This window comes from Cricetulus griseus (genome assembly GCF_003668045.3).
Source record: "Cricetulus griseus strain 17A/GY chromosome 1 unlocalized genomic scaffold, alternate assembly CriGri-PICRH-1.0 chr1_0, whole genome shotgun sequence".
NCBI lineage: Eukaryota > Metazoa > Chordata > Mammalia > Rodentia > Cricetidae > Cricetulus > Cricetulus griseus.
This window is the reverse complement of record NW_023276806.1, coordinates 36,990,278-37,016,821: the sequence shown is the minus strand read 5'-3', so window position 1 is coordinate 37,016,821 and position 26,544 is coordinate 36,990,278. Positions and strand designations below refer to the sequence as shown.

Genomic DNA, 26,544 nt, shown 5'->3' with positions numbered 1-26,544 from the left:
AGAAACTTCCTGGCCCCGCCTATTTAAGACATCTAATGGAACTAAATTTATTGACACCATCCCCTTGCCTACTTTTCAGAGCACATGTTTACTAATGTCTAGAGAGATGAATCTCTTAGCAGAAGGGCTGCCCACCATCTCTGCCAGGCGCATGCATGTTACCTGTCCTCTTTCCTGTGATTTCCTCCTTTCTCTCCCTGCAGGACTTGGGCTTTACTCATCCTCCTGAAGTGCTAAGCGCAGAGTGAGGGAAAAAAGATAACCCATCTACCACGTTTGCTAGTTTCCACTGCCCCTTTCTCCAGCCTTTAACCTTTGAGCCCTTCCCTGCAATGAGGAAAGCAAAGGAAAGAGCTTCCCAATATGATCTGAATGTCTTGGAGTAGCAGGTGTGTGCTCTGATCTTTCTCCACCCACAGAAAGAAACCTCACTGGCCTGGGGAAAAAAGGGACCAGAGGTTGGTGGTTTAGACCAGAGGTTCAGGTCATCTTTGTCTTAGCAAAGCAAGCAAATGTTAAGGGCCTTCTGTGACCACCCATATTTGTCTAAATATTTGTCTATTTGTCTAAAAAGGAGGAAGTTGCATCTCTGTGTTCTTTCAGATGACCAGGACAGACAATAACCTCCTGCTCACATTTTCGGCCACATAAGACCATATGTCATGGCTTTCTAAAAGAATCCTATTTTCCAGAGAGGGTCCAAAGAGCCCTGAAGACAAGAAGATGGTTTTCCCAAGAGCCAACCTGTGCCAACTGATGCCTGGGAACCCCTGAATCTTTGCATAAAAGCCCAAGGTTAGCAATTCACTTTTCTGCCCATCCAGTGGAATGGGAACTCAGTGTTAGAACTTGGGTTATGGGACATGAGACAGTGTTTCTCACACATCTGAGTTTTGGTCTTTGAATCACAATCATGTGAAAATCATTCGAATATGAAGCTCAGGTGGGATGAGAGCCTCGTGGGATTCCAGCAAGAATTAGTGATTGCCAAATCAAAACTTCTTTATTCCCAATCATTCTGACTCATGCCTCCTCTCATTTGTTTTCCTAATGAGCACATTCTCCAAACTCTGACCAACCACTTCCTTCCCAATGTCTAAGACAGAGATAACCGAGGAAGAGCAGCTGAGGAATGTCCCCGCAGCTGATGCTTTGCTAAGAAGGCAGGAAAGGGAGGAGTCCAAAGGAGCCTCTGACAGTACCCTTTGTCCCAAAGGGAGATGGCACAAAGAAGCCTGCTCTCTATCACAAGGAAGATTAGATTTGTGGTAGGAGCTACTTGACTGTTTAATTCTATTTCCCATGCTAAACAAACTTGGGAAACGTCAACAATAATCTATAGTCTTTACATCTCTTTAGTACTTGGGGTAGTGTTGGACTGTCAAACATTTTTCTTGCATTCTGAGCACCCACCTTCCTCCCTACCTGTGAACACAGAGGATGGTCTATCTTCGGATGCAGACAATCAGGGCACAAACACAAAGCTGTCGAGGGGAAGACTGTAGGAGAAAACTGCTTCTTTGGCTGCCAGAGCCTCCATGTTCAAATACTGTCACAACATGTTCTCATTTATGAGAAAAATAAGTTTTGCTGACTTCAGTGGTAGTTTTCATAGATTAAAAATACCCAAGTGATTCCACCTGCTATTTCTGGTATATCTAAGACATGGTTTGATGGGAAGGTAAGAGCATAGATGGGTGGCTTTGTGTTTTAAGTGAAGCTCAGAATCATACAGGATGTCTCATCATTAAGAAATGGTGGTCCCTTAGCTAGGGTGACTTTTTAGGCTTATGGTTCTGGAAGCAGTCCTAGTTACCCTTGCTAGGCCATGTCATGTCACCAATCTTGCTGATGAAAAATGGGAGCCATAGCCAGGCAAAATGGTGCATGCCTTTAATTCCAGCTTGTAGGAGACAGAGGCAGGTGGATCTCTGTGAGTTCAAGGCCACCCTGGTCTACATAGCAAGTTACAGGAAAGCCAGAGCTACATAGTGAGACTCTTGAAGAAAAAAAAAAGAAAGGAAGAAAGGAAGTGACAAGAAATTGATGCAGTGACAAAGCCTTGATGAAAAAGATGCAGTGAGACAAGCCTGCCTCCTAGAAGTGATGAGCTGGGTGGGCAGGCCGATTTTCTCAATCTCCAGCCACAGTCACACTCTGTGTCCTGATCTCAGGTTTGGATGGAAGTACTGGACCCTGGATTGGGGGAAATATCAGGCTGCTTTCAAATAGAGAAGGGAAAGCAGTACTCTGAGCAGCTCTGCTTCCTCAATGAGTGATGAATATGGTGGTGGTAACTGGGGTTAGGGAAGAGAAAACCATTGTAGGAGAAGCCCTCCAGGGATACTGATACCCCCCCCCAGAGAGGATCCAATGGATAACCTCATGAACTCAGCAGTCTTCTAGTGCCACAGAATAGACACACCCAGGCACCCCCACACTCAGCGATGGGTTGGTGATGATGATAATAATGTTAATATCTTCTGTGTTATCTAAACATGCCAGCCTAGAACTAAGAGCTTTGCAAACGTGCTTTAATTATCTGTCAAGGCCCTGGGAAACAGGCCTTTAACCATCAACTTCTCTAGCACACAGACTTCTAATATTTGGTGAATTAGTAAGTGACACTAACTAAATGCTCCCTTCCCCTATTGAACAACAAAACCAGGAGAATCCCGGTGACCCTGACTCCAGGATTCAAACTTAGATTTTTCACTCGTCCTCTGGGGGCATTCCTTCCACAGGCTAGGTCCTTAGAGCCCCAGCCCATTAGACATCAGAAGATACCTTCCCTTCATTATAACAAATAACATTTTATAGACTACTTAAGGAGAGGCAGACAGCATGCTTAAATATTGGTGTGTTGGCTTATTTAGTCATCCCTCATGTCCATGAGGTAGCCATTGAGTCTTTTGCTTTATATTTGAGGAAACAGAGGCCAATGGGGTGAAGGGAACCATCACAAGTCCCACAGTACATGACTCAGGTCAAGATCTAATTCAAGATCAAACCAAATTCTTACTCTAGCCCAGTCCTGGGGAAATGGAAACATGGACACAGACCCCAAGAGAAGTAAGGAGTGAGGGAGAGAGAACAATGGTAGCCAGGGGCAACAGTCTTTGAGAAGAAGGGAAGAAGGGGGATGGGAGAGGCTTGGAGCAGGAAGCTGAGAGTCTGGTCTCATCGTTAGGGGGAGATCCTGGTCCTCCAACGACCCAGACAGACACATTCCTTACCCTTCTGCCCTAGGAGCACAGGTCTGTCTTCCATGTTGACCCTGTGAGAGCGACTATCTCCATATAGTTGTTCTTTGGTCACATGGTATAAGGGAACACACTCGCCTATCGTCAGCCTCTCAGTGACGTGTGGAAGGCAAGAGAAGACACAGGATAGAGATGAGGTTGAAAGAAATCTGTTCAAACATGCCCTTTTGGTTTGAACCGTAAAGGTCTTGTGGGGAGCATTAAGTATTTGAAGGGAAGGAGAATCTCTGACCTCATGATTGTATTTCTAACTGTCTACACCCAGCAGCAGGATGTCTGTGGCCGTGGTGCAGCCCTCTCTACAACGACTGGTGACGTGTGTGCGTTGCTCTTTGATCTGATTTGTTTTTCCTACCAAAGGCAACACTTTGACATTTGTTGTGCTCCTCCCCCCTTTGTTCTTCTTTGTTAAATACTTCATAAATTTGAGAAGCCCATTATCAGGAAATGCTGTACTGTTAACCTACCTCTGTACATCCTGGTAACTTTCTGGTTGACCTGGATGAGAGCATCCTGAAGGCCACCAGAGTAACTGGGTTTTGGGTTTATGAATAAATATCACCATGAAGGAAAAAAAAAATCTGTTCACCATGTACCCTTGGATGAGTTAGCAAGTCCTCTGGCCTACAGATTTTGCTATAATGAAGGAAAGGTGTCTCCTGATGTCTGAAGATCTAGGGTTCTGAGCACATGGTCTCTGGTTGGAATGCCCCAGGGCTGATGAAAACCCAAGTTTCCATCCTGGAGTCAAGGTCACCAGATTCTCCAGGTTTCATTTGGTGGCCAAGACTGTCCTTTGGGAGAACATACCTCATTTCTCCATGGGGAAGAAATGGTGAGCAGAGCACAGGCTTGCTCAACCCTCTTCTGACTCTGTTGGGGGCGGTGGGGGGCTGTCACAGAAACTGTACTCTTTCAACTCCAGCTCCCACTCTGTGGGTAAGGCCTGCAAAAGGGTGGCTTAGTCCTTCTGACTTAGCGTGAACCATTAACAAGCTGTATAGGGGATGCGTTTTCCAGTCAGCTGATTTGGTGTTCAACTGTTTTGAACTTTGGTAAGGAAGAAGAAAGGCCTATTGTGTCTTCCCACCCTCAAAAGGCAACTCTCACTTTCCCTCTGTCTAATGTCTTAGTAAGTGTTCTTGTCTGTTTGGAAGACGACTCTAGTTAATACAGGTGAAGCAAGAGTGCCCAGCACAGCATCTATAAGTACCCAACACACAGCAGTCATCCATCTGCTGCACACTGGGGCTGGGCTGGTGTGTGTGTGTGTGTGTGTGTGTGTGTGTGTGTGTGTGTGTGTGTGAAAGTCATTTGTGCTAAGTACAGTCACCTCCCAGCAGAGATGCCTGCTTGCTCCAATACTCCTATATCACTGCCCCCTTTCCTGATAGTGACGCAATCCTTCATTTAATAAATCTCAATTGTTTTCCCCTTAAAATAGCATCTCAAATAGGGAAGGACATCAGTCTTGTCTAAGGTGGCAGCTGCTCTCTGAGGGTGTACCAAGACCCACTTAGAGAACAGCGCCCTAGGGCCTCGCCCTCTTAAGCCCTGACACTTGCATCATGCTCACAGCAGGTGTGAGCAAGGCCTGGGACAGGCACACAAAACCCTTCTTACCCAGAAGCAGCTCCTGAGCCACACACCAGGAAGCATGGGGATTCAACTAGTTTTCTTCCAGACAGTCTGGGGCCTCCTACAAAGAGGAGCGTTAATTCCTTTCTATCTAAAGCAGGGGTAGTAGCATTTGCTGTTAGACAGCTGGAACCAGGGGATTATCACTGTCCATATAGGAGCCTTCATGCAAAGCGTCAATGTGGTCACACATGTGTGCTTCCCTCTAAAACTTGCAAGCAGGAGACACCTCTCTAGAGCTCCTCCAACAGCTGGCAGCCCAGGGATAGCTCTGAGCCAGTTAGCAGGGGAAGCAGGAGGCAGAGCCATCTCTGCCATAGAAAGAGAGGCTGTCTGGGTGCTTTATGACCAGGGTTACTATTGGAGAGAACTAAAGAATGTTCTCTTAGGCTTCTTTCCATCATTCTCAGAATCTTGCTAGAGGAATTTCCCACAGTTCATTGCATCCTTCCCCTGAAATCACATGCTGCTCTGGGGAAGGAAAAGAAGTGTCAGTGGTGATCTGCCACCCCTGGCTTGTGATGAACCTGACATGGAAAAGTCACGAAGCACTGCTGCTATTCATGGATGGAGAGAAAGACAGGCATTGAGGCAGAGCCAACTGCAAGGACCTGGGGACAGAAGGCTTTGAAGTGTTTTTTTATTTTTTGAGACAGGATTTCTCTGTGTAGCTTTGTAGACCAGGCTGGCCTCAAACTCACAGAGATCCACCTGCCTCTGCCTCCCGAGTGTTCGAATTAAGGGCCTGCTCCACCACCACCCAGCAGGCTTTGAGATTTTACAAAGTCAAGTTGACTACCAAACCTCGGGAAACAGACTAACTTTATGTTCACTAATAAAAATGACCGGCAGGGCCGGGTGTTGGTGGCGCACACCTTTAATCCCAGCACTCAGGAGGCAGAGGCAGGTGGATCTCTGTGAGTTCAAAGCCAACTTGGTCTCCAGATCGAGAGATTTGAAGCCAGGATAGGCTTCAAAGCTACACAGAGAAACCCTGTCTCTAAAAACCAAAACCAAAACCAAAACCAAAACAAAACAAAACAAAAAACGACTGGCGGGCAGGTGGGCAGGGGTGTTGGCTAGGAGGAGGGAGGAGAGACGGGCCTATTTTTCAGGAAGCAGCAAGCTCTTTTCTTTACTCAAATGAATGAGACTGTCTGAACCTTTCTGACAAGTGTGTTTGTTGTTCAGAAAGACAGAGCTGCCCATATTTCCATGCAAATACCAGGAAGCAACAATCTCTGTACTGGCTTAGCCTGCATCCAGATAGATGACAGAGTGAGGGAGGCTGCATGCTTGGCAGTCTGCTTTGAGGCACTTTAATGCACCCCACTCCTCTTCAGGAGACACCTGTCTTCCTGTGTAATCGCCTATAGAGAAATGGGACAGGGACAGTGCTGGGCACTGAAAAGTTTCTGCACCCCGATAAGCCTCTCTGCTGATGCAGCAATCCAAATTAGACCAAATCAAACCAAATTGTAAAAAGCCCACATTTAATGCACACAACGCTCCCAGATGGTCTTCCAGAGAGAGCATGGGAAAGGGCTTTCTGAGATGCAGCAGGGTTTGGAGACAGATGGGGGGGGGGCTTGGGTGGAACTTCCACCCGAACATTCCAGACTCTTTGGGTATATGGATGTCAGGGGCTGGGTGAAGCTTCCACCATAACAGGCACCATAGGACTCTCCCACTTCTAAGGCTGCCCACAATGACCAGTGTCTGTCCTGAGTCCCGCTGTCAGCTATATGTGCTGTTTCCTATAGTCCTGGCAGAACCCCTCTAAGTAGACCCAGAGAGATGGCTCTGCTTTCTTCTCGAATACGCTTGAGAGCCACTCCCCATGATTCTAAATGGCCAACACAATGATCTTTGTGATTCCAGGGTCAGGCCTTGCCATAGATTAAGAAGCATTTGGAGGCAGGAGTGGTGGCATACACTTTAAATCCCAGCATTCAGGAGGCAGAGGCAGGTGGATCTCTGTGAGTTCCAGGCCAGCATGGAACAAAGCGAGTTCCAGAACAGCCGGGGCTGTTACACAGAGAAACCATGTCTTGAAAAACAAAACAAAAAAAGCATTTGGAGGTCAGGTGGGGGAGAAGATCATGTCAATTTAGAACACAGGAAAGCAATCAGATCCTAAGCCCTGTTGACAGGCTCTGCTCTGAGCTAGATAGTTCACCAAAGCTCAGAAGGCTCTACAGGGACCTAGCAGTTATTTAACCCAACGCTTTCAACCTGCAAAGCTCCTGAGGCTGAGTGGCCAGCTTGAGTTACACAAAGAAGGAAGAGGCAGAGGCAAATAGCTGTGACACCCAACTAAGAGCTGACTATTTTCTGGGAGAGTCTCCCAGGAGACTGGTAGTTTTCAAATGGTAATGGTATCAGCACATAGCTCAGTTTCTATACCTATTTCTACTTCTGCTAGAAGGAAAAAAAAGAAAAGAAAAGAAAAGGAATCCAATGCTTAAAATGACAACAAATAAAAATAAAAAATATGTTAGAACCGAACACTCAACAAAGTGTGTTAGTTTACATGAACAACTGTAACTGAACAATACTGGTTACACTTTTCCCAATTTGCACCATCCCAACACTGCCAACCTAGGGCCTAGTGGTAGTTTGAATGCAATTGGCCACTATAGTCCCAAAGGGAGTAACACTATTATGTATTGTGGCTTTGTTGGAGTGGGTATGGCCTTGTTGGAGGAAGTGTGTGTGTGTGTGTGTGTGTGTGTGTGTGTGTGTGTGTGTGTGCGCGCTTTGAGGTTTCCTAGGCTCAGGGTACTGACAGTTGACTTCCTGTTGCCTGCAAGATGTAGCACACGTCTGCCTGCACACCGCCATGCTCCCTGTCATGATAATGGACTGAACCTCTAAAACTGTAAGTGAGCCACCCCAATTAAATGTTTTCTTTATAGGAGTTTCCATGGTCATGGTGTCTCTTCATAGCAATAAAAACTTAAACTAAGACAGGTTCCAAACTCAGATAGTTCCAGGCACCACCCAGATAGTTAGAAGTCATAACAGACTAGAGAATATGACATCTAAGGAGACAGAGTAATACACTCATTGGGGTTCATAAAAAAACATATTTTAATAACCACAGGTTCTACTTTACTGACTGGTAAAAAGCCCTTCCTTGTGTGCAAGAATAAAAACCTATAGACCTTTGTGATTTTCCACTAAGATTTGAGAAAGAAAAGTTCTAGCGTGTTTTCAGATCGATGCAGAAGTCCCTATGAGAGTGTTGGAGGCCCAGCAGTGGATTTTTTACTTAAAGGGGAGCTGATCTAAAGCCACCATCAGAGCCGGGGCAGGTGCCCTGCATGTAGGTGGGAAGGCATTATCGTGAGGAACTGGGTGAGGACAGTAACAAACACAGAAGACAGACAGGCTTTCTGGTTGCTTGGTTAGTGCATGGTCCCTTGGGAAGATTTCAACTGGGTCCTTCAAATGTATTGGTAGGGAGCAGGGAGGCTCCAGGCTTCCTTGCCAGCCAGACTGACATGAACCAGCCTCCAGACCAGAGGCCTGGACCACTGACTTGCCTGGGGGGGGAGAGGGCAGTCAGACCACCCAGCCAAGGCTTCTCTACCCTGACACCACAGGATACATAGTCTTGGCTTCTGGTGGCCCTACATACTTCTCCTCTCCAAGTCTGCTTTTAGCAAGCCTTCCCCTGTCAGGAAGCTAGCCTGTCTGGATCAGAAAGCTGTTGCAAACAGTCCTGGGGGTGGTTCTGAGTCTCTGGCTAGAAAAGTTGCATAGCAGTAGGGCTTGTGAAGGACAAATGGACTTAGACTGACTCCTAGTTCCGACACTATGCGCCTTCCCAAGACTCAGTCTCTTGGCCTGTGAGCTGGTGATACTATTCCACCATTCAGGACTGATTGACAGTTGGTGCCAATAGCCTACAGTCAGCATTGTCACTGTTTTGTTAGCTGGTACTATCCATGGGGACTTCAACGACCACGCTTGTTCTTCTCTGAGTGTCTGCATTTTCTGAACTTCTTACTGGTGTTTATGTGTCTCATGCATGTGTTTCTGACTGCTACATACACACCCCAGATTCCCTTGGTTCCCTTCCCCTATTCTGCCCAGGCTCAAATGGTTGCACATAGCATCAGCGAATAAATGATATTGGTGTTAATGAATGTGTGAGGTGACATAGTTGTTTTACAGCTGTACACACTTGGGTATTTTCTGAAGCAGAGAGAAACAAACGAGAAATGATGGGGTTTGGTGTTTCATTACCCCAATCTGCAAATGCAGTACCTTCAGCCTTGGGCTGGGTGTCTACAAAAGGCGGAAACATCTCTCTGCCTCTGTCCTGGGTCCTAGTGAAGATGGATGAGGCTTTTAGGAAGTAGTGATAAACACCAGTGGCCTCCGAGCTGCAGGCAGGGGAATCTGGGTTCTGAGCAGGACAAACACATTTGATCCTCTTCCAGCTTCCCTAGCCTCCTTCCTATCAAACAGGGTAAAGAAAACAGGCTTTGGCCCTTTTGTATCTGATTTCCAGGCATAGAGATTGCCAAAGTCTCCCCACCCCCTGCAATGACCTAGTCCAATGGGAGGCTATTTTCCAGTCTAATCTAAGTCCATTTCTTCACTTTGAGCTCCCTTTCCCTTGGTTATCCACAGATGAGATTGACAGCTGTGCTGACTACCATTTTACCAACATTATTCTCCTTCCTCTCTCCTCACTCTTGTGCAACACAGACTAGCCTTGACCTTTTCATGGAGCTGAGTCTAGCCTGGAACTTCTGATCCTCCCGCCTCCGTCTGCCCAGTGCTGGGATTACAGGCGTACACCATACTTAGTGTATGTATTGCTGGGGATGTGACATGCATGCTATGTTAAACTCCCTACTAGCATGGTCTTGTCTGTGCCCTGTTCCTCTTTTTGATAGTTCATGATTTCTGTGTCATATTTAAGGACTCCTCTGCGTAAGCCCCATGGTTACTAAGGGCTTCTCTCCTGGAAGTTTTACAGCTTGGATCTACATTTGGGTCTCTGCTTCATTCTGAATCATCACCATCACCACCACCACCACCAGCAGCATCATCATCATCACCGTCATCATCATCATCATCATTATTTTGGTTTTTTGAGACCTGGTCTCTCTGAATCACTTTTTAAATTTATGGTGGAATTGTCTTTTCATATAGAACTTCCTTTTTCTTTGTTGATTTGGCATCATTTATAAGAAAGACCAGCCTTTCTCTGTTAACTGCAGCAGTATCTGTGTTGTTCATTCAGTGTGTCAATGTTCTGCTTTCCTGTTTCCTCCCCCATCGTGATGGTTAATCCTCACCATCTGTCTTCCTTCCTTAGCATTTCCTTCACTTTCAGGCCATCATTTAGAGCAGCCCCTTCCAGCCCCTTCCCTTCTTGTCCACGCTCCCATCATTCTTTTCTTTCTTCCATTCCTCCCCGTCCAGCTCTTTTCCCCAGCCTCCTGCCCTCAGAGTTCTCATGCCAGATGGCATTGCCCAATCCTGTAGGAGTCACCTTAGTGTAATGAGGCCATGGCTTACAGCACAGACCCCAAGGTCAGAATCTCAGAGAGCCGCCCCTGCTTGTCCCACTGACTCATTCTCAGAGCTGGAGCAAGGCCAGCTTACTCTCATTGCCCAGGACAATCACTCCCCCTGCATATCTGTCACATATCTTCATACAGGACACACCACCTGTATAACGGTAATTACAGTGTGGTTAAAATGAACACTGCACCTGACCTCGGCAATATTCTCAATTCCCAAGAGGAAAGGTCTTAGTTAATATTAGCAGGTGAAATTTCAGAAGGTAGAGACTATGTCCCTGGGGGTAACAGAGTAGAGAAAACAAATGTAAGAATATCAGACAGTGGTTTTCAAATGAGGTTGAGTGGCCAAGTCCGGACATATCCCCTCCCCTCCCCCCACCAAATGGTAGACTCCAAACCTGTGTCACATATGAGTGCAGCTATCTTTGTGGAATATAGGGAGGGTCAGAGTAAGTGGACCTAGAGCTCCTCCTTCTTCCCCACTGATCTATCTCCCCTCCTGATATGGTGGTGTCCTAGGTTCCCATAGGGGCAGTTGGATACCAAGAGTGAAATAGGGAAGGGCACAGCAAGAACTTGAATCCAGTAAAACACAGAGAAGTGGTGGTTCCAGCCTGGAATCTTGGAGGACCTTCTAAAGAGTTTGTATTAGTGTCTTGCTTGCCCAGGCTAACTGTATGGTTTTTCAGCTTTGAATTTTCACTTAACTACATCTTATCACATATCAACACATCTCAAAGCTTTTATACTGGCAGCTAGTGTCCAGACTCACACACACAGTTCTGAGAAGGGAAGCATTTTAGTCTATGAATGTACCCACAAGGCGTGGCTTGGCTTGATATATGCCCCACCTTTCTGAAAAATGCCACATTGCCTTATTGTGTTTTATATATAGTGGTTTGTGGTATATAGAGACAAAATGTGTTCTAAAATGTACACCCAGATTCAGACTTAAAAATAGAGCGGAGCTTAAAAAAGAATGCTACACTCTCCCTGAATAATGAAAGGTATTCTAAACACCAATTGTAAGACACCAAACACCGACAGCCTAATTAGCCCCTTCACTTCTGGTGGAGCATCTGCTAGAAAGATGGGCCATAAGAAGAGCTACTTTTCTAAGTGAGATCTCTGCACACACTTAAATTATAAAACAGCCGCTGCCTTACAAAAACACTGTTTTGTATAAATGTGACTAAGGGCTATTAAACTTTCCTAAACAAGCTACAGAAAAATAAAACATTTATTTAGGTCTCTGTCAGTTTGAAAGATTTTAAAAGAGAATATTTGTAGCTTGAAAGGGAAGTAAGTGCTGGTAAAATGTAGAAAAAAATGAGAGAAAATTCTCCTAGTTTAGCAGAATTATGCCTGTTATATGGCACTGATATTTGTTTGAGGTTGACAGCTATTCATTATAGTCAAATGGGAAAAGGCTCCTGCCCCTTTTTATTTTAGAAAAAGAGAAACTCACTTCTGCCGAATTTGAAGAGCAGTTGTAGTATCCTACCATTCCAAGGTACGGGGTCTACAAACCATACAGTCCTGAGGAGAGGGTGTGATCAGTTTGACAGACTCCTGCCCCGCCTTTCTCAGGCTGGGGCTAAGAATGACGCTCACAACATTAAAATGAGTGGAAAGGCAAAAGAAAAATACTTCTTGTCATGTGAAATTGCACGAAATTCAAATTTCAGAGTCCATCAGTAAAGTTTTATTGACACCCAGCCATGTGTGTTTCTTCACATTTGTCTGTGGTTGCTTTTCTGGATTTGATGATGGAGTTAAGTGGACTTGACACATGACATGGTTGAAAAGCTGAAGGAATTACACAACCCACCCTGAAGAATTTGCTGATCTAAGTGACAGAAGCCACCCTCAGACTCAGGGCACAGGGAAGCACATACCTGGTTGAGAAGTTGCAGGTGTCTGGCGAGACACCTGAACCCACAGTAGTTGCATCTGAACACACCTCTTGACCACGCACCACACTGCTGGGATCAGGTAGGTTCAGGACACAAAGATAGAGTGGGAGATGACAGAGAGAAGTAAGTAGCTTGTCTCTGAGGGGAGGACTGTTTCCATTTGCAGATCTAAGTACCCGGGTAAAGCTGGAGCAATTCTCACTCATATGCCAGCAACTCAACCAATTGCTATGACTGAGGATGAGCTAGCTTTCATTCATGGCCTTAGACGTCATGGTCCAGTTAACCTCAGCAGAGAAATGGATTAACTGGTGTTCACCAGCAAAGGAAAAGCTGACTTTTTAATTCTTGTCCCTCTTCATCTGCCTCTAAGTGTGTCAAATGGTATGCACAATTGGTGTGTGTGTGTGTGTGTGTGTGTGTGTGTGTGTGTGTGTGTGTGTGTGTTGTTTTTTAAAGCCAGGGTCTCCTGTAGCCCATGCTGGCCTTAAACTTACTATGTAGCTGAGGCTAGCCTTGACCTCCTCCTGATTCTCCTGCTTCTGCCCGGCCAAATATAGGTATTATAGGTATGGGTCACAATGCCTAGCTGAATTATTTTAGTTTTGTTTTTGAGACAAGGTGTTGCTGCATAGCCCAGACTAGCCCCGAGCTCCCAATTCCCCTACTTCAGCCTCCAGGGTACTGAGACAATAGGCATATGTCACCATGCTTAGCACATTTTGACCTTTGAATTCAAAGTTTGTGAGGTTTTTGTTACTGACTAGAATTCAAAACCATATATTGTAGATATGTGCCCACATAAATAATCAAGTTCAAGGGTGGGGGAAATAGATCCTATCATGAGGTTTTCAGACTAAATTTTAAAGATTCAGTCAATCTTCTGAAGTCTAACTTGAGTATGTAACTTGAGAATGAATTAGCTGAGGCAGGGGTGGTTCACCAAGTTCTACCTACCAACTACTGTGAAAAAACAAAAACCCAAGAAGCAAAATCCCAGGCTGGCAAGCATAGTACTTGGAGGTAAAAGTGCTGTACACTACACCTGACAACCTGAATTCGAATAAACAATTGAAAAAATTTAAAAATGAAAACTGAGTGGACTAGCAGGGCAAGGGGTAGCTGCCATATCCCACCTACCACCCAGAGATAACAAAACAAAACAAACCCCAAACCAGCTATTAATCCTCAACCAGCCTACTTTGTGGACCCCTGAACAACTCAATCTCACATAGACATTTTCTTGTCCCAGTGTTAATTCAACTGGATGAAAGTTGACCTGGACAGGTTTTCGCTTGATGGCGACTGTGAATGAGACTTTTAACGCAGGAGAGACCATATGTGGCTATGAGAAGTATTGACACTGCAGACACAGGACCAAGCCTTAAGGCTACTGCAGAAGATCTATGGGAGGTCTTATTTGATCTTGGTGACATCACTAATTGGGATTCCACTTGTGGAATCTGGGGAGTGATGAATAATCCTTTAGACCCAGGTCAGAGAGACCTTCCTCTTGCACCAATTTGGGTTTATGGAAGCTGTTTTCCCAAAGGGCTTAAGATACCTTGCTCATGCTGGGCGTTGGTGGCGCACGCCTTAAATCCCAGCACTCCGGAGGCAGAGACAGCCGGATCTCTGTGAGTTCGAGGCCAGCCTGGTCTCCAGAGTGAGTACCAGGATAGGCTCCAAAGCGACACAGAAAAACCCTGTCTCAAAAAACCAAAAAAAAAAAAAAAAAAAAAAAAAAAAAAAAAAAGAAAAAGAAAAAAAAGATACCTTGCTCAGTGGGAGACAGAAAGCTCTCAGCTTCTCATTGATTTATGATTATCAATAACTAATACACATGTTAAATGATTACATGCATTATTAGATATATGTATTAGTGGCCAATATATTAGTACATATCCATGACTGTAAAATACATATTAATGAAATATATATTCAGATGTGTGTTGCATAGGTACAAAATACTCACCTGACCTGAGTCTATTTAAAATAAAAAGTGATTCTGTACTTCAAGAAACCTGTACTGGAGTAGGGCTCAGTGGTTAAGAACACAGGCTGCTTTTGCAGAGGATCCATGTTTGATTCCCAGCACCCACATGGCAGCTCACAACTGCCTGTAACTTCAGTTCCAGAGAATCTGATGCTCTCTTCTGGCACATACACTCATTCAGGCTCACACGCATACACATAAAAGAAATAAGTAAATGTAAGGAAGGAAGAGAGGAAGGAAGGAAAGAAGGTAGGAAGGAGGGAAGGAAGGAAGGAAGGAAGAAAGGAAGCCTTCTTGAGGTTTTCTAAGACTGCAGTAGCTTAGATTTGCTATGGGCCAGGTAGAACCATCTCTTTAAGTGTCCAAAATGCAGCCAGGCAAGGAACCCCAGGAAAACATCTCATAGTCAAATGCTCAACATAGCAAGATAAGAAAGCCAGATAATTCCATGTGCAGTTCAACTGCATTGTTCCTTATTGATATGCCACGCTAAAATCTTGATTGTGGATTTTAAAATATCGAAAAATTATATTTCTGTTTTTAAAAGCAAACACAATTAATTGTGAACAATGTGAACCAGGGCATAAAACTTCCCTGTTTACTAAAGTCATGTAACCATTACCCAAAGGCTGGAGAAATCAGGTAGGTTTGTGAAACTCAGAGCAAGTCACAAACCCCCAAGGTGGAAGCAGGCGGGGGAAGGATTAGCATTGTATGAGAGCAGGGAAGCTGGGGCAAGTCCAAGTCTTCCTTGTGTGGCAGCTTAGAGACACCATGAGAACAGCTGTTTTCCTGGTGTTCTGGTTTCCACTGGCTTTCATAACTAAATGTGCATGGAAATAAAACCCGAGGAGGAGAAAACACACAGCACAAAAGCCCACAGTTTTCTGTCTTTTGAGCTGAGATGTAGGTCAGCTCATCCATTTCTCACTCTTGAGCGTGTGTGAGCATGTACACACACACACACACACACACACACACACACACACACACACACACACACACTCTTTCCTTCTGGCCCACACCAATTACTTCCCATGGCACCCTCTAGAAACACAGCAGGCAGGGAGTATGTTGGCATCAAAACAAAACGACTATTATTCCTACTTTATAATGTATCTTACTTACAAACAAGCATGAGAAAGAAGCATAAACACTAGCTGAAAGTGTACCAACAGGATTCAACCATTTGCCCAGCATTTTAATTAGAAGGACGCCAGCTAACACAGAACTACTCCTTCCTCAGCCTGGACACAAAGCTGAGCTTGGGGAGCCGGGTCTGAGTCCTTGCATGGATGCATGGGGGCCAGCATGGAACATTTACATTTCCTCATCCTTAACCTGTCATTTTTAGGGTGTTGTCTTACCGGCTCTCTCAGAGTATTATACATGTGCATGAGAATGACTCTTGGGATCCTTGTCACAGTGATTAAAAAGGACCCTTTCACGGCAGTTCCTTGATGGTAGCAGAAAAGTATGGAGAGAGATGAAAGGATTGGATGGGCAGGAGGGTCACTTTGATTCCTGGGAATAGGGAAAAAGAACATTTAAAACTCACTATTTAAAAAGCCACAAAGAACTTCTCTCTGGTTCAGACCCTCACTGGCATTGTGACACAGTAAGCACTTGGCAAGATTTTTATCCTCCTTGGTAGCCAGGGTTACCTTATATCGAAGGCTAATTCACATTTTTTTTTTTTTTGCTGGCATTCCATTGTAAACAAATGCAAAACAGAAAAAAATATCAGTGAGCCAAAATATGCATGTTTCTTTGTAATAGTTCTGGGTCCTTCCATCCGGGCTTCCAGTCCGATATTGCTATTATTTTCATTTGCATAGTCCTTCACAGTTCTCACCGTTTAAATGACAGAGGTACATATGTAATTTTTGCCTGAGGATTAGAGCTAGCATCAAGTCACATGATCAGGCCTGGGGCCAGCAAAGGTAACCGGGAGCTTAGGTTTGAAGGGGAGACACAACAACACTGGGTCGGTTAGCTCCTGCACCAGCTGATTTCTTCTGTGTTCCCTAAAGGTCACTTCAGTGTGAATCATTTACTGGACTTGTAATGACACAACACCCAAGAATGTGTGCCAGTCAGCTTCACAGAGCGAAAGAAAGAACAGAATAATGGAAATGGTCCCTCCCTCTCCCTCAAACCTGAATGCTAAAAGAAAGGAGAGCTGATGTCACCCTTCTGGTGACCTTCTGAATGTGTGACCCTGAGTTCTCAGGGATGCCATTCTAGAAAAGGAGGCCGACTTTCCCAGAAGCAACTTCACGGGCTCCAAGTGAAGCTTGTTTCTTTAGAAAAGATTCCTCTACAACTGGCTTGGCCTGCTAAGTCACTATGAATTAAGTTTTGACAATGGCCTGGGATCCGAGGGAGGAGAAGGTCCACGGCCAGCAAGGTCTCAAGAACTGGCAACCGTTGCATTTTGCTCTTACTTAAACCATCCAGGAAGAGAAAGGGGACATGGCAGTAAGACTGAGGCAGAACTGCAACCTGACTGCCTACCCAAGGGTGCCGTGTGTGTGTCAATGTGGCTCACTCGGTAGAGTACTTGCCTGGCATGCACAAAGCCTTGGGTTCAATCCCCAGCTGTGTATGAGCCCTGAGTGATGATGCAGTCTATAATTCCAGCACTCCAGAGGAGGTAGAGGCAGGAGGACCAAAAGTTCAATGTCATTCTCCCCTATACAGAGAATCTGAAGCCAACCTAGGCTACAGGAGATCCAGGGGGGTTGGAGGTGGTGTTGGAGGACAGACTAAGGCTTTCATTGATGGAAATCCATTTTGATCTGATACTGGAAGAGTAGAGCAGGCCAGGAAATTCTGACACATTTCCCCCATCTCCTCATTTTTTTCCTAAAGGAAGGATGTTTACTTTTCCACTGAGATTTATAAGCCTTAGAACTTACTCTACCGCTTAAGAGAGAGATGCAGAGGGGACACCTGCTTCCCATCTGCTTGGGAAAGAAATGACTCACAGGCCACTGTGATCTGACCTCGAGGTCTGGTCCTCCAGGTACTGATGTCTGGTTTAGGCATCAGATTTCTGAGCAGGTTTCATTGCAGCGGGATAAACCACTGGGACAGAGGAGTGCCAGTCCTGCCTCCCTCCCAAGTCACAATGCTTGGCTCTGCAGGGCTTGGCTGGAGGAAGATACTGGAAGCTCTAGAAGCTGGGTTATCACATGACGGGAGAGGGAACTTAAAAAGGCCCTTTTTAACCCAAGCCAAGAGTCACTCAATACCTGCTTTCAAGCTAGAAACAGTTCTGCAAAAGAGAGGTTGAGTAGAGTGTCATTGAAGATACCGCCTTTTCCTATGGTCACCAGGGACATCAGCCCGCCATTCCTCCCCCCTGCACAAGTGGCTAGGGCCATCAGTTCTGCCTCCCTCACAGCTAGCCCAACCTGCTTTTAGGGGAAGGATCTGATTATTTCCCCAGGAAGCTGAAAATAATACTAATTTCTGCACCTAACCATAGTTTGAGAACCGACATTATGGTGCTAGGCATGCTGGGTACCCAGTGATAACTTGAATAGGAGTCTGGGGAAGATTGAGAATACCTTTAAGTCAAGGTACACACAATTTTTTACAGCCACATTAGCAACTTCAGAGCCCTAAGAACAATAGTTTGATTCAGCCTGGCACTCCTTAGAAACTCCTCCAACATTATGCCAAGCCAATTTTGTGCTGTGGTCCCTGCATGGGGTGGCTGGTTCCCAGCAAAGCCGGTAGTGAGTTGGAAACAGAAACAGTGTGGTCACTGCAAATGCCTGTCCCTTCCTTGTATCTCTCTAGCAAAACCTGCAGGGAGGAATGAGGAGGCTCTGAGGTGGTGGTAAAGGTTATCCTTCCAATTTCACAAGAAATACAAACCATCTTTATTATGGGCATAGGTGCTTGTGTGTGTGTGTGTGTGTGTGTGTGTGTGCGTGTGTGTTCCTATATGTGGAATCCAGAGGTCACCCTGAGGTGGCAGGAGTGGGATGTTGTTTCTTAGGTGCCATCCAAACCTTGTTTTCTCTCTCAGGGCCTATCAGTAGCTTGGCTGGTTGGCCTGCAATCCAAGGATCTGCCTTTCTGTACTTTCCTAGCATGGGGGTTACAAGTCTACACCACAGGACTAGAAAAAAGGTCAGTGGGTAAAGGTGCTGACAGCCAAGCCCAATGACCTGAGTTCCACCCTTGGAACCCATAGTGTAAGAACAAACTCTAGCAACTGACTTTCACAACATTAAAATTAGAAACAAACGTGGGGCCAGGCGTTGGTGGAGCATGCCTTTAATCCCAGCACTCGGGAGGCAGAGGCAGGCGTATCTCTGTGAGTTCGAGGTCAGCCTGGTCTCCAGAGAGAGTGCCAGGATAGGCTCCAAAGCTACACAGAGAAACCCTGTCTCAAACAAAACAAAACAAACAAACAAACAAACAAAAGAAACAAACATGAGACACCGTGTCTGGCTTTTTAAATGTGTGTTCTGGGGCTCAAACTCAGGTCCTCATGCTTATACGGCAGACACTTCATCAGCTGAGCCGTCTCTCTCGCTCCTCAATACCTCTATCCACTGCCTTTGTTGAGACAGGGTTTCATGTGCCCAGGTTAGCCTCCAACTATGTAGCCTCAAGTGCATCCTTGATTAAGGGTGACCTTTAAACTCCTGATCCTTCCCAGTGCTGAGACTCCAGGCATGCGCTCTTGGCTTCTCAAAGAGTGTCTCTCTACTGACGCCTTCTTAAAGTGAATGTTTGTTTGTTTGTTTGTATTTTTTTAAAGATTTATTTATTATATATACAGTGTTCTGACTGCTTGTATACCTGCAGGCCAGAAGAAGGCACCTGATCTCATTTTAGATGGCCATGAGCCACCAAATGGTTGCTGGAAATTGAACTCAGGACCTTTAGAAGAGCAGCCAGTGCTCTTAACCTCTGAGCCATCTCTCCAGCCCTGTCTATGTGCATTTTAAAGAGGTATTCATTTTTATTTTATGTGTATGAGTGTTTGCCTGCATGTCTATATGCATGTCAAGTGTATGTCCAGAGGAGGCCAGAAGAGTGTACAAGATCTGGAACTGGAGTTATAGGCAGTTTTGAACTGCCATGAGGATGCTGGGAACCAAACCCAGGTTCTCTGCAAGAGCAACAAGTTCTCCTAACTGCTGAGCCATTTCTACAACTCCACAAAATGACCTTCAAAGCTGAGTTTTAAGGTTGCCCATAGGTTGGCACATACTGGTCTCTTTATAAACTCTTCAGCCCTCTTGAAGATTAAAAAATGACAACAATCAATGCGAGTGATTGCATCAGTCAAAATGCAGCCTGGAAAAACTGAACTGTAGATGAGAAAAACCTGGCGGTTTCACAGTGAAGCAGACAGTCCAAAGAAGAGTCTACTCCTTCTGTTTATTTTGAGACAGAGTTTCTCTATGTAGTCCATATTGGCCTAGAACTTGTTCTGTAAACCAGGCTAGCCTCAGACGTGGTAATCCTCCTGCCTCTGCCTCTTGAGTGTGCCCTCATGCCTGGCTGAGAAGACTTTAGTAGTTAAATAACTGTAGTGCTAAAAATAAATCATCATGCATTTTATTTTAGATTTTTATTTTAATTCATGTGTATGTCTACTTATGCCTGCCACATGTATGGAGATGCCTACTGGAGAACAAAAGAGGGACTGGCTTCCTGGAGCTGGGGTTGCCAGCTGTTGTGAGCTGCCAGATGTGAGTTTGAGGAACCAAACCTGGGTCCTCTGTAAGAGAAGCAAATGCTTATAACCACTGTACCACATCTTCAACTCACTCATTATTTATAAATAAAAGTAATAATAGAAAACCTAAATAGTGCCGGTAGGCTTAAGAAAAATAGCAGCTTGCCTCACCTATCTTGAATTGTCCCTCCCTAGAGATGCTAGTTTGGCTGTTTCTTCTGGAACTTTCCTCCGTGCTTTAAAACTGTAGGTTCTCATGACTTGCTTTTTCCTATGACATCCTTTTCATTTTTTCCCTTTGGTGTTGAGGACTGAACCCAGGGCCTTAGGCATGCCAGGCAAGTGCTCTACTATCGAGCCACCCATCCAGCCCCTCTTAATTTCTCAGCTTTGGATATTGCCTGCTGGTGTCCCATGCAGAATATTCACGTTTCTTTTTCCTATTCAGCCTGAACCCCCCCCAATGTCTTCATCTTTCTATTCTTTCACAATTACACTAAATTTTTTAAGTTAATGTTTAGTGTTCATATCGTTAGTACATAAATAAAATAAATGTACTGTGAAGAATATTCCCAACTGATCCAAGTATCCCTGTCCAACTATATTTCTTTTCTGTTTAACTTTAGGGTTTTCCTGGAGTTCATACTTGTATCAAATTTTCTTATTTGCTCTGTTTCCCTTGGGCTTCGCTCAACACTGAGCCAAAGTGTAAATCTCCGTGTGTTTAAGCACATCTGTTCCTCTCTCAGTTTTGTCTTTCCTGGAGACAGCCTCTTGTAGGTTCTCCCACTCAGCCTTAGGCTGGACTTCTTGTTTTAACACTTGCAACACTGCTACCTTCCCAGCAACTCCCCACTCTTCCTTCTACAGGCTGCTGTATGTTTTCCTCCCTTGCTTACTTACTCATGACTTGCAGTGGAAACATTCTTCCTAGAAAGGACGTGCCCGGGAAATCTTTGGGGATTTTTGTGACCTTTGATTGATCGATGGTGGGAATGGGTACAGAACTCTAGGTCAGGGACCTGGAAGCACACACATTTGGACAGTTCTGTTCTGCTCTCTCCTGTGTTTGGAGTTGCTGCTAAATGTCAGACATCAAATTTGATTCTGATGCTCAAGCCCTGTTGAATTTTTTTTTTCTCTTTGAGAAGCTTCTGGAGACGCCTAGCTTATGTCCTTAGCTCTGACCAAGTTTCTTTGAAAATTTCATTTATTTATTTATTTATTTATTTATTTATTTATTTATTTATTTATGTTGTTTTCTCGAGACCAGGGTTTCTCTGTGTTACCCTGGCTGTCCTGGAACTAGTTCTGTAGAACTGGCTGGCCTCAAACTCACAGAGATCCACCTGCCTCTGCCTCCTGAGTGCTGGGATTAAAGGTGTGTGCCACCACACTCGGCATATGCTACCATTCAGTGTGGCGCCATGCACTACTAAATGGTAGTCTATGCCTGAAAATCTCAGACCATTTGGGGAAGAAGCAAGAGGACCAGGAGATCAAGGTGACCCCCAGCAAAATGGGGAGTTGGATGCTTGGGCTACATGAGACCCTGACTTAAAAGTAAATTTTGTTGTTTGTTATTCTAAAACTGCATTAGTCAGATGGTCAGTTTCCTAAATAACCCTAACGTTTTATCCTCCCATTTGTCCTTTTGTTCAACTTTCTAGAAGAGTTCTTCAGCTCCAAGCATTCAATAGAAAACTCCTACTTGTGAAATAGCTGATTATTAAAGGCTCATGCTCCTAATATGCATGTTTACGCGTGGAGTCCTAGTTATGAGTCCAATATTTCTTTGATAGTATTTCTCTATGATACTATTATAGGTGCTTCCGCTGCACAGTCACCAGCTTCCTTTGCAGCTTGCATTGTGTCTCCTTCCTCTAAATTCCTTTTGTTTGGTTTCTAAGCTCTTTCACTTTCTTCAGATGCACAATAACCGCTAATGAACAGTTCAAACGCAGGTGGATGCTCTGTGGTAGAAAGCCTGGGTAGGAGTCTGGAGGTCCATTTCACTATGGGCTCATGGGGCACCCGACCTGGATTAAAAAGCTTCTGTAACCCTGCTCCTCTTTAGAGGGCCAACCTGGCTGCCAACATCCTGGGGACTGAGCTGCTGTGGAATGTGGGGGAGTGACGATGATGGGGTCCTCACTGACCAGTGCTTAGACTTCCGCTTGCTCTTCCTGCTTTAGTACATAGCATCGTCCCAGCCTCAGCTGTGCCAGATACCTCATACCCAGACTCTGTTTGGGTTATAGTCGTGGACAGCAAAGGCTTCCCTTTACAGAAAAGAAGGATCATGGGTTGAAGACTTAGCACCTTTGGAAGCATATTTTACTTTATATGTATTTGTTTTTAAATCTGTATTTAGTACTGCTGCATGTCTATGTGTGTGCTGTGTGTGTGGAAACATGAGGGCATGGGCCTTCCCTGGTAGAAGCTGGAGGACAAATTCTGGAAGTCAGGTGTCTCTTCCTAGCATTGGGTTCTGGGGATCAAACTCAGGTTGTTGGAATTTCATGGCAAGCTCTTTCATACGCTGAGCCATCAGGTTGGCCTGGAAGCGCATTTTATTCTTGAATTCCTGCCTCTGGCTTCTGTGTCCAGCCAGTATCTTCTCTGCATGTCTGCACACAGCCAACACTTACAAGCCGACCTTCCTAGCCTTTCCCACTGTGGCAGATCCCATCTTCAGTTTTCATCATCTGACTGGATTTTATTTTTTGACATTAGCATCCAAAGTCACACGTTTCAAGGCTGATAGCTCTCATCTGCTGTCATTGCTTGTCTATTTCTCACAGTTTGTGTATTTACTCCTTTGTAATTCTTTAATGACAGAGAGTGTGGAGAGAAGGGAGGGCTGAGATCAGTGTCCATGAACCACTGGACCTCTGCATTCAAGCCCTTGCTGGAAATGCTTTGGTCTGATTATGCTAACATAAAATCTGTCAGACAGATGTTAGTTACCTGCTGGCCAATTTGGCTGGCAGATAGATATGTGTTCCCTCCTGGAGACTAAGCAACTCCCATTGCCAGCTGCTGAGACAACCAAGGGGCAGCAGCCCCTTTTTGGGTCCTCCAGAATTCCTAATGATGTGGTTTCCAAAGAGTACCACTGTATTAAAAGTCCACAGTGCTCTTTATCGTCCGGAGGCAACTGCTCAACCACATGAATCATGGCTGCTTGGCTGTCTTACCTCAGAAAGCTCGTGTTTATCTACTCATTTGGTCTGAGAGACTAGAGGAGGGTCAGCTCTGTCAGGAGTAAACTTCCTGTTCCAAGACCAACCCTGTCATTGTCCCGAGCCTGCTCTTCTGGCTACAGTCCCAGGAGAGTTACACAAGAGATGCCAAGAGCTCAGGTATATGTGAGTGGGGATGGGGTAGGAGTGGAGGAGGAGCAGTAGTTCTCAATTATTTTCATTGGGTAATGGGCTATAGATACAAAAGCAAGTAATTAATTCATTAGTACTTAACTCTAAGAAAATCAGCTATAGTTTACAGTTCCTGTGTGCTATAAAATTATTTTCCAAGTAAATATTATTCTGATTTCACAGAGATAAAATAGTTGATATAGCTACTGGAGTGCCTTTAAAATAGACTCATAATGCTTAAAGTCTGAAGTCAGTAAGAATAGATATTCACAGGAGACTATAACCTTTTCCTTTAGGTGTTTGCTAATTCTAGGCAATACGATTACTTTGCTGTTGCTTTCTTTCTACATTTTCTAGTTTAAGCGAAAGAGCCTGGAAATGTGTGAGATTTAAGGCCAACTACTTCTGTCCATTAATCAAGCTTTTAGGCTAAATTTTAGCTTAGCCTTTTTGTTGGTTTGTTTTTTCTAATTCTTGTGACTCTCTTTTAAAGAGTTGAGTGAAAACTCCTAAATATCTTCAGAGGTATGTATACAACCCAAAACACACAGACAAATCACAGGGGACAAAGGCTGGACTCACCTGTTGAAATAGCAAGTAGCCATTGCTCCGGCTATAGTTATCCGCTGGCATGCAAGGATGAATTCGCTAGTCCATATGAGGCCAATTAAATGGTACCACCACATATACCGAATGCCCGAAAGAGGCTTATATTCCACTTGGCCACCTTCTATCACCTGAGCAGTGCCTACAATTTAAAATACAGACATGCTTTGCGCCAATATTTTCCTGACCATGGAAGATGGTTCAACGGGTTATGTTTCTTCATGCTAGGTCTTTGGCACTATGCAAAATGCAGATGTCAAAGTAAAATTTAAATTCATACAGCAAACACTATAATTTGAGAATTTAAATAATATGAACAACAATATCAATAGTGACTGTAGTGAATTTGTAACACTCTTGACATACAGTCTAAAATTAATTCGACTATGAAGTTGTGAAATGGGTTCTGAAGAGTCTAACTTCAATGATGTCTCATGATTAACAGAAGGACACCTTGCCCTGTATATTTTTTGTTACATCACCTTGTATGATGTGAGCCACATATGTTATACTGACGAAAACATACAAACTATTTTGGCTGTATTACAGAATTCTTCACCAAAGAACTTAGACTCCGTAAGAGACACTCTGGAATCTTCATTCACTCAAACGGATTCTATTTAGGGTTTGTTGCAAGAGCAAATGCTCTTGGCATGTGTAAAACGCCTACTTTCCTTGGTGTGGATCTTAGTGTTTGGAAGCCTGGGACACATTATATTGCTTCTTGGAGTCTTAGTCTTGCCTGGGTACTGATTTCTTCTAGGTAGTTTGAGCATGAAGTGATGTAATCGGGATCACTTCTGAGATAAAGCCTGGCAGACTGAAGTATCCCTCCATGGGTGATAACAATTATTGTTATTGTTATCATATTATCGTTATCCTGTGTTTCATGAGCACACAGTGCATTAGATTGAGGCTAGCAATGCTCCACGGCTCGTGGGCCTCGCTCTCCTTTCTCCTCCAACCTAAAGAATCCTTTGAATTAACTCTGCAGAAACTGGTAAACCAGCTCCCAGCTCCATGGCCATGCTTGGTTTCTATGTGTTCTCTCATTAACGCTTCAAAAAACTCCTGTAACTAAGAAAGCAGGCACTTGATCTTTGGAGAAACCTACGACTTTCCTATGATTTCCTATGTTTCTGTATTTCTTGTCACAGCTACCCATGGACGTTCAGTTCATCTGTTCCTTTGCCTTTAGACACTCACAATAGAGTTCATGCACAAAGTGGGAGGATGAAGACAAGCACGTGTGAAGCGAAACCACAGGTGAAGGCTGATCTTCACTGCTTCCTCCTAAAGTCTGCCGGACAAGCTTCTCACCATGAGAGGTAGCGGGTAGCTTGCTTTACAGAGAGACAGCAACATTGGTCTACTGAACGCTGAGCTCATTTGAGCTTGGAAGGGCATGTGTTTCAGGCAAGGCTCAGAAATATGCCTGTTTTTCCGAAGCTGGTGTGTTGCAGAAAAGCATTCCTAACCACAAGCAAGTGGCCCCTCGTGATGACAGTGCCCTTTAGATAAATCAGGCCTGCAGGCTTTGAGAGCAACACTCTGAATCCTCTGAAGTACACGGCCTCAGAACAAGCAGGCAGTTCCTTTGGCAAGACCATGAATCACAGCCGCACATTAGGTTTTGGAGGCAAAGAATATTTACATAGAGGGGGGCTGGGGGCATCACATTTCTCACACAGACAGAAGGCCAGTATGGATGCTGAAAGGACAATCTGCCCTCTTGGCTGCCCTGCATGGCCATTGCTACACATTTCCTAGCTTGCCTCGCTGGTGAAAATAGGCGGCAAGTGGAGGATCTGAAGTGATTGATCAAGATCCGCTTGGCCCTCAAAGACTTGACTTCCTCCAAAGAATCAAAAGCCACCCACAGACCATTTTTGATGGATTCCTATGAGCTGAAGTGCTGAATCTCCCCTACTCACCCCATGTATGCAGGCAATTGGGTATGCTCATGTATGAGGGTGTGTGCACACACGCCATGCCATGCATGAGGCAGTCAGGAGACAACCTTCAGGTTTTGGTCCTTGCCTTTCCATCTTGTTTGAAATGGTCTCTTGACTGCGGCCTAAGCCAGGTTAGCTGGCTCACCAACTGCAGGAGCTCCACCTGTCTCCTCCCTTCAGTTTCCTGTAGCATGCTGGGATTACAGAGACGTGCACTACCATGTCCAGCTTGTATGTAGGTTCTGAGGATCCAAATGCAGCTTGTCAGGCTTGCACATCAAGCACTTTTACCCATGGAGCTGTCTCTCCATCTCCCAAAGCCACCTTTTGTTTGTCCCTCTGTATCAGTTTTATTGAGATGTTTATAGATGTTCACTGAGATAGGATTATTTAGCTTCTCAATGTACTTGCTGGCATTTTGGAGCAGATATTTCCATGTAGAATGTAGTGATTGTTTGACCCATTTGTGGGTGTTTAGGAGTACGCTTTGCCTCTACTCCCCATTTTTGATGATTCAAAAAACCTCCATATGAT

General features: G+C 44.8%; 1 protein-coding gene across 2 annotated transcripts in view; it reads right to left on the bottom strand.

Moving 5' to 3' along the window:
• The window catches only part of Slc44a3 (solute carrier family 44 member 3), a 72,891-nt gene that overhangs the window by 17,700 nt on the left and 28,647 nt on the right, over positions 1 to 26,544 (bottom strand). For both annotated transcript variants that reach the window (XM_035451997.1, XM_027395625.2), the window contains 3 exons: positions 24,032 to 24,197; positions 15,730 to 15,886; positions 12,349 to 12,435 (listed from right to left, as the gene is read on the bottom strand). In XM_035451997.1, the coding sequence (XP_035307888.1) occupies positions 12,349 to 12,435; positions 15,730 to 15,886; positions 24,032 to 24,197 (410 nt within the window). The remainder of the gene's footprint in view (positions 1 to 12,348; positions 12,436 to 15,729; positions 15,887 to 24,031; positions 24,198 to 26,544) is intronic.